Here is a 13,920-nt window from a genome sequence, read left to right as displayed (position 1 = left end):
TTTCTGAAAGCACAATACAGAAATCTTATTAAAAATCACAATTGTCTAATTCTACAGAGCAGTACCCTTATTTTAAGTTTACCTGTGGTGGCTGCTGAAGAAAGTCATTTTGACTTGGCAGTTTCAGTTCTTTAGAAGCTTTGTAAAAATAAGAGTAAGGGTTTAGTCAAGCAACCTATTTGCCTTAAATTTAACTACAGCGTCTCAGCATAATTCAAAGACCTGATTTTTTTTTTTTAAATCTTAAATTTGGGCAGCTACATTGCCCTTACTATACATCACAAAGTAAGCACACCAGAAAGCTGAGTAAATTGAAACCTAAATTAAGTCACCTCACATTTAGGAAGTGTAGTTTCATCTTGAAGTTAAAAGTCAAAGCAGTCTCCAACAACAGAAAGACTTACGTATGGAACAGCTATTTCAGTAAGATTACTTGAATGATTCAAGACAAATTTACTCAAAGTTTCAGAGGTAAAAGAATGAACATTTAGATTTTCTTTCATTCCCCAAAACCCATTACGACTGACTTCTTTTCCTGTTTTGTAATACACAATTTCTTCATACGTTTTAAAAAACAGTCCTGTTACCCTTCAAACCTTAATAGCACCAGCATAACTAGAGACAGTTCAGTATTAACTGTTGCACCAGAAGCAATGGGTATGTGTAAGAATTCCATAGGTTGTTAGAGTTCTATTATAAAACATTCTGTGTTGTAGATAGGTACACAAGTACAATCTGAAGGACTGAATCCTAGGTGAGAGGTTAAAGTACTGAGCTAGAAGAACTTGACCATGTATAAGTCTCAAGTTGCAAGACAATTGTTCCACAACCCTGCAGCTTAATGCATATTTAAGTGTCGCTGTAAGTTATTCTGTTGGCCATTTAATGAAATGTTAGCCATTAGATTTAGACATTGTGAAGGAGATGGTCAGATTCTAGACAGATAATTTTTTCTCCATTATGGCTATTGGTGATGCACAGTGCAAGTGAAACATTGCTCCATTCAACTTCAAGAACTCGGATTCTATTTAAGAGTTTACCTACCTAAAGGGCTACCTGCTGGAGTTACTGAAGGTGGCTGTGATGAACAAATAGCACTTGGTGAAGCTTTATCAACATCCAGGATGGACTCCTTAGAAAGATTACCAAGTTCATGAAATAGGAAAAAAAGTAGGATTGTTCAGATCAAAAAAAGATCACAGAATTTAAATATTCTATATTCTGCCAAAAACTTTCATTTAATTTAGTCAATAGTAGCTAGCTCCACTCCAGTAACAAAGCAAGTTACTACAAATCTGCCACAATATTACCACTGGCACAATGGGGACCCAAGCCCTGTAGGTGTTACTGCAGGATAAACTAGAGACATACCTGCATGAAGTTGTAAGTCCCTTGTATCTGAGTCATCAAATCCTGCAGTTTTTCCCTCCTTAGTATAGGATCCTTTGGAAGAGTAGAAGTAGAGCAAAATTCTGCAGCTGACAGATGTCCAGGTTTAGGCACCTAATATGTAATGAAAGATTATATAAACGGGTGCAGGAGGAAAACCTGCAGTAAGTAGTCTGACAAGTGTCTTCACAAGAACAGATGTTTAAGAATCAAGTACCACAGAATAAGAAGTGCTAAACTGGTTATTGGCATCTCCTGAATAAAACTTGATGTACAAGTTCACATTTTGTTCACTTCAGACAGGGGCGGCTCCAGACATTTCGCCGCCCCAAGCAGGGCGGCACGCTGCGGGGGGCGCTCTGCCGGTCGCAGGTCCCGCGGCTCCAATGGACCCTCCGCAGGCACGCCTGCGGGAGGTTCACTGGAGCCACCTGCCGCCCTCCCGGCGACCGGCAGAGCGCCCCCCGCGGCGTGCCGCCCCAAGCACGTGCTTGGCGTGCTGGGGTCTGGAGCCGCCCCTGACTTCAGAAATCAGTTTACTGATGTCACTGGATTAAGCTCATTGCATTATTCACTATGGTTTTTCCACGTATGCAAAACTTTGTTCAAGACAAAATTAGGTATATTTATTCAGCCAAACAAGTAACACTCAGCATTTAGGACTGCCTAGCTAAAACACTTTCTCTTAGCAGTTTTAAACCTAAACTTGGATAGGAATTGAGTTTTTAAACTAAGATGCACAATTCTCAAAGATTTTTGAAGTATACCTCCTACCCCAGCCAATTAGAGTCATGAGTGATAGAATACTGAGTACGTATCTTTTTTGAGGTGGCATTGCCAGATGTTTTAAAGAAACAGCAGCTAATAGTAGGTAGAGCTACAAACAAGATTGCTTGGCACTAACATCTCAAAAACTTGCCCTTTACAGTCTGAAGCTTCAACTGTTGCATTAGCACAAGTTCAGAATTGGGCATGAAATACACGTATACCCCAGTCCTCAAGAAAAAGGGTTTTGAATGCAGCTTTTTGTGCATCATTTCAGACTTTAGTTGGTCTTTTAGCTTTGTCACATACTCAAACCAATCCACAGAACCCATTCTGGCTTGTTCCAAGATCTGTAGAGTGGTTGTTTCCCCCACAATGGGGATCATTCCAAGAAAGGGGTAGGGGAAATTATCAGTTGAAAAAACAGATTGGTTACATAGCAGAACCGCTGTTACTTTTAGAACTAAACAATGCACTGTAAGAAACAATCCAGTATTAGCACTGAGTGACTAGATGATGTAGTAGATCTTTTGAAAGACAAGTTTGATGGAAAAAGATGCCACAGGAAGGAAGTAGGCCTGATTCCAATTACATTAGATGGGACAGATCAAGGTATCAGGTCAGACAGAAATGGAAGACTACTGAAGAGTCTACAGGCATTCAAGAGTCACTAGTAACAATCATCATAAGTCTGGCTAAACATCCAAAGCTTTGTAGTCTTATTTGCATGCTACTCAGTACCTTCTGCAAGCATTCCCCAGTTAGTTACATGTTTCATACTCCATGCCATGTCTAGATTACAGTGTGCTCTTGCAGAGTTCTGCATGTTTATTTACTGCCCAGGTAAACTCAAAAGTGGAAGAGTTAGAAAAAGGAGAGAGTCATTTAAATGGGAAACTGAAAGTGAACAATTCTACACTCCTACATGAGATTCCAAAGGCACACTGCTCTCTAGTTTGTGTAGCTAGACAGCTGCACCATCAGGGATGAAGAAAAGCAGCCACATTACTTCAGTTTTATGAATGTACAATGCCAATTAAACATAGGATACCCTTATGTGGAGAAGATCCATTTTTGTCCAAGTTATGCAGGAACAATGAACTTTAGCTTCCTACTCTTCAATCATGTAAGTGTGAGCACTACATAAGTCACAGTAATGCCATGGCTACACAATTAGTAAGGAGGTATTCCGACTCACGAACAATACGGGGACGTCTAACTCAGCAGCTATATGTACATGTTGGCTTCTCAGTATCTATATTAGTCAAGCACAGGACTGGGGCCTGGAGTTATTCCTGTGTAGAGCTCAAGGCCATTATTAACCTTCTCACATCCTGGAGAATTATGGCCATTTTTTACATTCATCCCCACACACATGCACACTATTACATCCATCCACCTTTGGTCACCTACAGCTCTCTACTCAATCCTTCCCTCTTACCCATACATGTACAGATTTCTCCATCACTCCTGACAAGCATTTTCAAAAAGGACTATTCTCCTTATTCAAGTTGTAGACTTTTGGCTAAAAAGGGCTTTTCATGCTTTCACATATCAGATGTGAAAATCTTCTCCCACAGTTATACAAAAAGCATAACTGCAGCGTACAAGAGAACCCAAAAGTAATTCTGAAGTCCTCCATTTAAAGTTATTTTCTTCTCAATATACAGCTCCTGAAGGTAGTTAATTAGTGGTGGGTATAGAATTAGCATGAGCTAGTGCCTCTATATGTGTAATAACCTCAACCTTATTCACATTGTTGAAACGATCTGAAATTATGTCACTCTTTACAGAGCCAAGAAAAGCTTTTAAAAAACAGTTTTGCTTTGGTGTGTTTAAGTGAATATATGTCAGGCCTACAAATTAGTGTGCGCACACATACCAAAGAGATTCTATTGTATCTATTTTCAGATATTAGTTGCAATTTTATTTACAGTAACTTCAGTGTTGAGTGTTACTGAAACTTGACTTCCAGCATTACACTAAGTGAAAAAGTGAAAAAAGAGTAAGCACAAGACTTTGGCCTACTTTTCAGAAGTGCTGGTCAGCCAAAAGTCCTGTTGAAATAATATGAGGCTGCAAGTGCTCAGCACTTCTGAATATGAGGACACTAGTCTATAGTAACAAGTTTTTGCCTACTGAGAGGGCAAGCCATTATGATGTTCGAATACAAAAAAGATATTGCATAAGCCAGGGGTAGGCAACCTATGGCACGGGTGCCGAAGGCGGCACACGAGCTGATTTTCAGTGGCACTCACACTGCCCCGGTCCTGGCCACTAGTCCGGGAAGCTCTGCATTTTAATTTAATTTTAAATGAAGCTTCTTAAACATTTTAAAAAACCTTATTTACTTTACATACAAGAAGAGTTTAGTTATATATTAGACTTATAGAAAGACCTTCTAAAACGTTAAAATGTATTACTGGCACACGAAATCTTAAATTAGAGTGAATAAATGAAGACTCGGCACACCACTTCTGAAAAGTTGCCAACCCCTGGCATAAGCTTTTGCTGCAGACAAAGCTGTGACCAAATGAAATTGTTAGGCAATATGGAATGCCAGGTTGCTTTTTCTCCATTCTCAAACATCAAAAAGTAGAAACCAGGTCCAATTACAAAGGATGAATATAAAACACCACAAGTATGCAGGGGCAAAATTAGAAAGGCCAAGGCACAAAATGAGATTAAACTAGCTAGAGACAAAAGGGTAACAAGAAAAACACTCTACAAATACATTCAAAGCAAGAGGAAGACCAAGGACAGGAAGGCCCATTACTCAGTGGGGTTAGGGGGAGGAGAGAGAGAGAAAAACAATGTGGAAGTGGCAGAAGTGCTAGATGAATTTGTTTTCACCAAAAAGTTTAGTAGCAATTGGACCTCTAAACTCATGAATGCCAGTGGTAGGATCAGAGCCTAAAATAGGGAAACAAGTTAAAAGTTACTTAGGCAAATTAAATATCTTCAAGTCACAAGGGCCTGATGAAATACATCCTAGAATACTCAAGGAGCTGACTGAGGAGATATCTGAGCTATTAGTAATTATCTTCAAAAAGTCAGGAGTGATTCCAGAGGACTGGAAAAAGGGCAAATATACTGCCAATCTATAAAAAGGGAAATAAGGACAACCTGGGGAATTACAGACCAGTCAGCTAGACTTCACTACCTGGAAAAATAATGGAGCAAATTAAGCAATTAATTTGCAGAAACCTAGGTGATAAGTAACAGCATGGGTTTTTCCAAGAGCAAATTGTGTCAAACCAACCTAATAGCTTTCTTTGATGGGGTAACAAGCCTTGTGGACAAGCGGGGGGGAGGGAGGGAACCGTTCCCAGAAAGTAGTTATCAGTGTTTCACATTCAACATGGAAGGGCATATCAATTGGGGTCCAACAGGGATCAGTCCTGGGTCCAGTTGTGTTCAATATCTTCATCAATGAATTACATTATGGCATGGAGCAGTGGATCTCAAACTCTTTTGTGGACCACTTGAAAATTACTGAGGGTCTCAGTGGAACACAATGATCTTTCCAAATGTTGTTTGTACCATTAGCTAACTATTGTAAAGTGCTTTGGATAAAAGTGCTATATAAAAAAAACCTTAATTTTGTTCTACAAATGAAAGCACAACTCATTTTAATATCAGTAGTCTTACCTTTCTAATACGATGATGTGCTCTCCCCCACTGCAGCAGCCCCCAAGATGGGGCTGGGAAGGGGGGGATCTCTCCCTCTCTCTCCTGCCACGACAGCCCCACAATATGGAACTGACAAAGTTAGGTGGGCAGCCCTTCATACTCTTGTGTGCAGCTGCCCAGGCGTGCACCTTAGAGGGAACCATCTGCAGACCACCTGAATGGAGCTCACAGACCACAGTTTGAGTACCTCTGGCATAGAGAGTACTCTTATAACGTTTGCAAATACCAATCTTGGAAGGGTCACAAGTGCTTTGGAGGATAGAATTAAAATTCAAAATGCCCTGGAGAAATGAGAGAAATGCTCTGAAGTAAATAGGATGAAATTTAATAAGGAGAAATGCAAAGTACTCCACTTAGGAAGGAACAATCAGTTGCACACATACAAAATGGGAAATGACTACCTAGGAAAGAGTACTACAGAAAGGGATCTGAGGGATCAGTGGATCACAAGCTAGATGCGTCAGTGTAACACTGTTGCCAAAATAAAAAAATAGCAAATGTCATTCTGGGCTGCATTAGCAGGAGTGTTGTAAGGAAGCCATGAGTAGTAATTCTTCTGCTCTATTCCATACTGATTAGGCCTCAACTGGAGACTCGTGTCCAATTCTGGGCATCACATTTCAAGAAAGAGGTGGATAAACTGGAGAAAGTCCAGAGAGGAGCAACAAATTATGAAAGGTCTAGAAAACATGACTTATGAGGGAAGACTGAAAAAATTGGGTTTGTTTAGTCTGGAGAAAATGGAGGAGTGACGGAACAGTTAAGTACATAAAAGGTTCTTACAAGGAGGAAAAAACCCTCTCCTTAACCTTTGAGGATAGGACAGGAAGCAATGGGCTTAAATTGCAGCAAGGGCAATTTAGGTGAGACATTAGGAAAAACTTCCTGTCAGGGTGGTTAAGCACTGGAATAAATTGCCTAGGGAGGTTGTGGGGTCTCAGTCATTGGAGATTTTTAAGAGCAAGTTAGACAAACCTGTCAGGGATGGTCTAGATAATACTTAGTCCTGTCATGAGTGCAGGGGACTGGATTAAAAGCCCTCTTGAGGTCCCTTCCAGTCCTAAGACTCTTGCATTCTAGGAGGCTGAGACTTCAAAGATGAAGCTACCAGTTTGCCTTCATGTTTTGGAGGACTATGAGTGAGGTTGCAAGAGGTTTTCTAAAAAGCTTCCCCTCTCCCCCTTCCCCCACATCAAAAAAGTTTGGAACTTTACTACAGATTGTTGCAGTACTACCATGCCAACTGAAATGGAGATTGCAAACAATAACTTACTGTAAAAGTTTTTATAAATACTTTGAGCTACTTCAAGACAAGACTTCAATTTAAGTGGTCTAATAAAACAGTAGCTGAAAAGCTTTTGGCAATTATAGTTAGCTTTTAAGTAGTGCCATGAACTTGGAATGTACAATATTAACCACCATTTTTGCACTCTTGCTTATACTTATCAGGATATATTCTTATATTATACTGCAATAATGTGTTTCCTCTGATACTGAATGCCAATGGAGGAGGAGATGAAGTTGATTTAAATCTAGTTTAAGCGTGTGTATGTATACACATACACCTGTGACTTCATTTCATATATAAAATAAATAAAAATATAAATAAAAATGAAGTCAGTCCTTGCATGTTCCTTTTACAAAGTTGTCTTTATTTTCAGATGTAGTCTGCCTGAGGAACAACTTCCTCCAGAATATACCAGGCTTCTTCTTTTGTCTTAGGTGTAAATGATATGGTGGTTAGCAAAGTTAAGTAAAATGTATATCAGTTCAAGTGACAAGACAGGCATTAAAAGATCCTACATGGTCATGTGGTTTGCACCTCATGAAGGCAAGTGTGTATTCACAATTCTGATGCTACAGCCTATTAATCACTTTTTGTAGTAATAAACTGAGCATAAGCAGTGCTCCAGAATACCACTACAGAAGTGGCTAGGATGATTCACTCCAGAAGGAAATTTGGTCCCCATGTGATTGCAATTTGTCCAGTCTGCCATCGAAAAACTAAGTTTAAGTTGTGCCTATCAATTTTCACAGGCTCCTTTAGCTTTCAAGGTGGGGCTGCTTCCCCAGACCACAAATGTTCACAGCTATCTTACTTGTGTTTCTTCTTTGAACACTACCAAACTAGTCACTAACATTTCATTAGAAAAAAGTCTCAAGGTTATAACATGCGCATCGGAGTCTCCTAAGCACTAGAGAAAAGTACTTTAAATGCTGCAGCCCAACTATGTCTCCAATATGCTCAAGAGTTTAGACTAGCTATGTACTGCTATATACCCCTAGAAAGAGGCCTCGTGTACCTTCCCCTGAAGATACATGAGTTATCTGACAGTTCAGACTTTAAGACCTACTACTTTGTGCCTAGCCTCACTTTAATGTAGTAAAAGCCCGCAGTTTTTGAAGAAACAGCTTCCCCAGGATCTTTAACTCTCACTATTGCTCTCCAAATGGCCAGCAATACTAACTGGGAACTTTCCTGTTAATTTGTAGCTGAACTAAACACCAGATCCAAATCTAACAAGTGGCCTATTAATGAGAACTCAGGTCTTTATTACACTGAAGCGTATTTAATTCCCATTCTGAAAGCAATACCCTGTTCAATTTTCAGTCCAAGATCTGATTAGGAAGCTGCAGGTACCTACAGGTTGCTTTTAGGTCCTCTGACAATCAAGAGGGCTATTAAACAGACCACTTACAAAAGCAAATAGTGCAAAACAATAAATTCACTATTGGATGCAACAGCTGATTGGTTAAAAGCATGTTCCTTCCCTGCCACACTCCAGCTATTCCTACTAAAATGCAAATGCACAGAACAACCACAGCATGCTCATGGTGGTTGAATACTGATTCTTTCATCTTTAAAATCACTTGTTTAAATCCAGCCTTGGTTGATAGCAACTGCCAGGGTATACCCCCTCAAATCTGAACTCAGATATCGATGTGGGGACCTGCATGAAAGACCCCTATGCTTTTCTACCAGCTTAGGTTAAAACAGATATTGCTGCCACCACCAAGTGATTTTCACAAATATTCAGGGAAGGGTCACTTGGAATCCTTATCCCCCCCCAAGCCTCTTCATTCCCTTTTCTGGAGAGGCTTGAGAATAAAATACCAACCAATTGCCTTAGCAATGTGAGCACAGACCAACCCCTTGTCTAAGGACTTTGCAATCAAAGGATTCTTTTAAAAAAAAGGTAAATTTTATTAAAAGTAAAAAACATCTGAAAACTCAGGCTTCAGGGATTAAGCACCAAAAACAAACAATGATCTATGCCAGATCATACATAATTCATGGCACAAGGAACTGTACCATCCAGTATTCCAGTCTTGGCTTACAGACATAAAACTACCTTCACAGTGCAATAGTATATTAGATATTACCCATAACTGCATACATTTAAGAATATTTGAATGCATGATCATACAGCACAGTTCTGCATACCAACTGGATGATGATTTACATATTAGGAAAGATAGCCCACAATGTTCACTGCTTGTCATTCCTCAGCATTTCAAACTAGAGGAGATGAGAATACCTACAGACTAGGATATTTTGAAGGTACCACACTATTTAGCATCTCACATGCTGCATGGTGCCTTTTCCAAACATGTTTTTAGATTTGTACAGGTGATGATGCAGTACTTCAAAGAGCAGTCAACGGGTAGAAGGAGATGCCTATACATCCAAGTGATGCTCTTGGTCAAAGTGTATGCTTGAGATTGATTCTAAACTACGTTTACTTCCTGATTTGGGATTAGACATGGCATCTGGCATTATGGGACTGACTAGTGGACTTACTATGTGTTCTTCAGCAAGCAGTAGTGAAAGCCATAACTGAAGCTGAAATAATTTCGACTGTAAGTCTGATTTTACCACCTGCTCTCAAATGTTGAATAAAAACTTGTTTTGACTTGAAGTTTCATATGTATTCTTAGTCAGAGGAGAGTTTGATATTAAGACAGCCTATTTCAATTAAAACATAAGAGTTTTAAGTTTCTTTTTAAAAGGAAAACAAACTTCTTCCTCAAGTCAGTTTTGCTTTTACTAAAGACCTCCAATTTTACAACTTAAGCACTTGGATCCAGAACACAATCCTAGTTTAGCCTTTGGTATACCTAAATTACTTATTTTTCAGTTAAAGCTTTCAATATTTTGCCAACACTAAGTGCATGCCTACACAAGTAATATTCATCCTCAATATTTGTCCATTCAGCCTATACAATGTTCAGATTAAGGGCACGCCTTCACACCAGCTGAGAGCATGCTTCCCAACATAGGTAGACAGATGTGCTAGCTTCACTCAGGCCAGCATGCTAGAAATAGGAACAGCTGTGGTGGCACAAGTGGCAGCTTAACTGGCAGCCCACTACATAGCCAGGGGTTCCAGTGTGACTGCACTCAGGCAGCTAGCCTAAATTCCTGCAACCATATTGGTATTTTTAGCATGCCAGATTGAGCAAAGCTAGCACATCTGCCAACCCACACTGTGAAGTACCCTTCCAGCCACTGTGTAGACATACTGGTGGTCATCTGACTTATATTTAGGGTAAGTGGCTTCTCTCGACTACCTGGAAGACCCTAGTTATAAGCAAGTTTTCTTCATTCTTGCCTTAGCAACTCATAACAAAGATCATTTTCTCAAATGCTCTAAAAAGCTTGAATAAAACTTAGTTTCTAAACATAGGCACACAAGCCACACCTTTCTATTTTATCCAATTCATCCTCAGGTGTTGGTTAGAGATGAGCCTGTATACAGTGTTCACACTCTGAGCCAGATAAATGCCAGATATGTTCATATCCTTACTTTATGGAATTGAGACCACTGTTTTAAGTGTATTAATTTTACAAGTGAAATGCTGTCAACTTAGAATCAGCATTTTATCTGTTAAATCACTGTTCTTTTGTAATGCAGTCTGACAGTAATCTGCGAGTCTGTTGAAGTTCCACTACATAAGGCTAAAGTGATGTGGCAGTTAACACATCTGCCTCCTCCACAGGTCAAGATTTTGAAGAACTAGACATAAATATGCTGCATTTAGTGCAGTGCACCAAACACATTCAGCTGCTTTATAAAGACATCCCAGTTTTTGTATACTCTAAATATTGGACTATCATTTTAGTTTGATATGGCTGACTAGCACACCTGTACATTGCTTTGGAGACTCCTAGGTAGTTTAAAACTCTCCCCGACTGATTGGAGGGCCTCCTTTTTTCTTACTGCATCAAAGCCATGTCCACCACTTAATCCATCTGTTTTTCCATCCTATATAAAATAAGAGGCCCATCTCATTAGGAAGCATCTCAAACATAAGCTTTAGAAACTAAACCAACACTAGACATTCCAATGAATCTTAAAGTGCTAAGAACATTTGAGTACTTTACAGTGGCTACATTGCTCTGAATTATTTTTAGTACAATGTCAAGTTATGCACATAGCTATGAACATTAATGCCATTATGTTTAAAAAGATTTACCAGCTGGGAAAAGTCAGCCTTTCCCCTCCCATACTAGCAATACCAGTGGAAGCATGCAACTTTACAATATACTACAGTGAAAAGTGTTTATGAAGACCAACTTAACTATAAGCATATAAGATTTGCTAAATAACCTTACTCCCATTCTTTATCACCCACTGTTTTACGTTACCCACTCGTTTCACTTCAGATTCATGCTTCTGTCTGCGATCCCGTCTCTAGATACAAGAATATCCACTTTTCAAAAAAAGTGTGGATCTTACATTGATCTTGTCCATTTAATCTAGTCATTTATTGAAACACCAACAGCTTTAAAAAGAATGACGTAGACTTGGACAATACCTGTGCACAAGCCACTTCAGTTGCGCTTTATTTTCCATCTATGGTCTTACTAAAATTTAGATCAAGCCTAAATATTACTTTGGAAGTACGCCTCCCCAGATACTGATCTATTCACTGTATCGATTTCTCCATGCTGTTAAAGTTAGCTACTTGTGAACACAGTTGAGGAAGAGATGTAAAATTAAGCTGGAATGTTGTTGGATCCCTCAAAACCTTGCATTTTCTATATTACTAAACCAAACCACTTTGTTAGAGTTTCCAAAACATTCCAGAACAGTAGTTTAGCATATTCATTTATCTGGAAACACATACTTAAGCATCAAGTTGGTTAACTTCTAGATCAAGTAAAAATACCCAGATTTAAAGGCTATTTTGTTAAAAGCCTAAAAAAGTACTGACATGCTATTTGTACATAGTACTTTCTTAAGTATTTGATCCTTGTCTGAGTGAGTCATAGCTGATTTGTAGTGTTAATGGAAGTGGACATTTACAGAGCTATCAGCTGCAGAAGAGCTAAATGAAGTCTACTCTGCCTTATGCAAAAATGTAAATTTAATTTGAGGCCTAACTGCAGTATTACTGGGGTTGATACAAGAAGCAAGAACATTTTGCTTTCCAGATATAGCAAAAATTAGTGTATCAGTTAAAATCTGACTTCACCCACTCAGGAGTGACATGGAAATCTGAGTCCAGAACTCCACAATGCAACTCTTACAAATCCTGACTACTGTATTGTTTTAGTCTGAAATACTCACATTATAATAAACTTAATGGGAGTTAATACTACCTATGCCAACTCACATCTTTGGGTTCCACATCAAACTTCTTTGGCCCAACCTGCTCCTTTGGCACAAGACTTGCAGCTCCCCAGGACTTGGGAGTATTCTGTAACTGCTGCGATGATACTGGCTGCTGCCTGTCAGATGTTTCCCAAGCTTTTGGAGAGTCCTGCTTCTTTTGTTCTGATTCCTCCCTAACACGTGTTTCCCAGGACTTCACAGGTTCCTGCTTCTTTTGTTCTGATTCCTCCCTAACACGTGTTTCCCAGGACTTCACAGGTTCCTGCTTCTTTTGTTCTGATTCCTCCCTAACACGTGTTTCCCAGGATTTCACAGGTTCCTGCTTCTTTTGTTCTGGTTCCTCCCTAGTTTGGGTTACCCAAGGCTTCACAGGTTCCTGCTTCTTTTGTTCTGGTTCCTCCCTAACACGTGTTTCCCACGATTTCACAGGTTCCTGCTTCTTTTGTTCTGGTTCCTCCCTAACACGCGTTCCCCAAGGCTTCACAGGTTCCTGCTTCTTTTGTTCTGGTTCCTCCCTAGTTTGGGTTACCCAAGGTCTTTGAGATTCTGGCTTTTGGTCTGGCTCTTCCTGAACTTTTGTTGCCCAAGGTCTTGGAGAGTCCTGCTTCCTTTGTTCCTGCTCTTCCCGAACTTTTGCAGCCCATAGTCTGGGAGATTCCTGCTTCCTCTGTTCCTGCTCTTCCCTAACTTTTGCTATCCAAGGTTTTGGAGAATCCTGTTCCTCCCTAACATGCATTACCCAAGGCTTTGGAGTCTCCTGCTTTTTCTGTTCTTCCTCCCTAACACTAGTTTCCCAGGGCTTTGAAGACTCCTGCTTCTGTCCCTCTTCTTCCCTGACACAAGCTTCCCAGAGCTTTGGAGATTCCTGCTTCTTCTGTTCCTGATGCCTACCACAAGATTCCCAAGGCTTTAGAGATTCCTGCTTCTGCTTCTTCTGTTCTTGTTCTTCTAAATCAACAAGCATTTCCCAGGATTTTGGAGGTTCTTGCTTTCTGGTGTACTCTGCTTCCCAAGGTTTGCATTCTTCAGGCTTCTTGACAGAGCGTTCTGCTTCCGGCAAATAGCGCCTGTTGAGAAACTACACAGACCAAAGAAATTTAGTGGCTCAAGAAAACATTGGTACCAGAGTTTAGCTCAGTTTTTAAGTTAGAAAAAAAGCTCTGTAGTTGAGTGACCTAATGAAAACAGACAGAACACAGGCAGCCAGTTGAAGAATTGCTTTGTTTCAATACAAAGAGACATGGTTTTATCCTGTAATATTGTGGACACTGAATAGTTACTCTTTCCAGCATGTTGGAGAGGAGCAGCACAATGAAATACAATTGAACACTAAAACATCTAGGAACATGCCCAAATTGAGTAGCCATACAATCTTATTGCTCTTACCCTTGTCCTCTCTCATTCCCTGATTTCTCTATTTGTTATCCATGATCATGCCATGTTTAAAATTCAA

General features: G+C 39.8%; 1 protein-coding gene across 11 annotated transcripts in view; it reads right to left on the bottom strand.

Moving 5' to 3' along the window:
* CAPRIN2 (caprin family member 2) overlaps nucleotides 1-13,920 on the bottom strand; it is a 59,033-nt gene that overhangs the window by 16,606 nt on the left and 28,507 nt on the right. For 7 of the 11 annotated variants that reach the window (XM_044990595.1, XM_044990614.1, XM_044990606.1 and 4 more), the window contains exons 9-14: nucleotides 12,469-13,545; nucleotides 11,502-11,543; nucleotides 10,995-11,114; nucleotides 1,372-1,503; nucleotides 1,045-1,132; nucleotides 83-138 (exon numbers count right to left, since the gene is read on the bottom strand). In XM_044990595.1, the coding sequence (XP_044846530.1) occupies nucleotides 83-138; nucleotides 1,045-1,132; nucleotides 1,372-1,503; nucleotides 10,995-11,114; nucleotides 11,502-11,543; nucleotides 12,469-13,545 (1,515 nt within the window). The remainder of the gene's footprint in view (nucleotides 1-82; nucleotides 139-1,044; nucleotides 1,133-1,371; nucleotides 1,504-10,994; nucleotides 11,115-11,501; nucleotides 11,544-12,468; nucleotides 13,546-13,920) is intronic. The other 4 variants (XM_044990630.1, XM_044990622.1, XM_044990593.1 and 1 more) reach the window with 3 other exon arrangements.

Source organism: Mauremys mutica, chromosome 1, assembly GCF_020497125.1.
Source record: "Mauremys mutica isolate MM-2020 ecotype Southern chromosome 1, ASM2049712v1, whole genome shotgun sequence".
Taxonomy (NCBI): Eukaryota; Metazoa; Chordata; order Testudines; family Geoemydidae; genus Mauremys; species Mauremys mutica.
The sequence above is the reverse complement of the archived record's forward strand: the minus strand, read 5'-3'. Positions and strand labels throughout refer to the sequence as shown.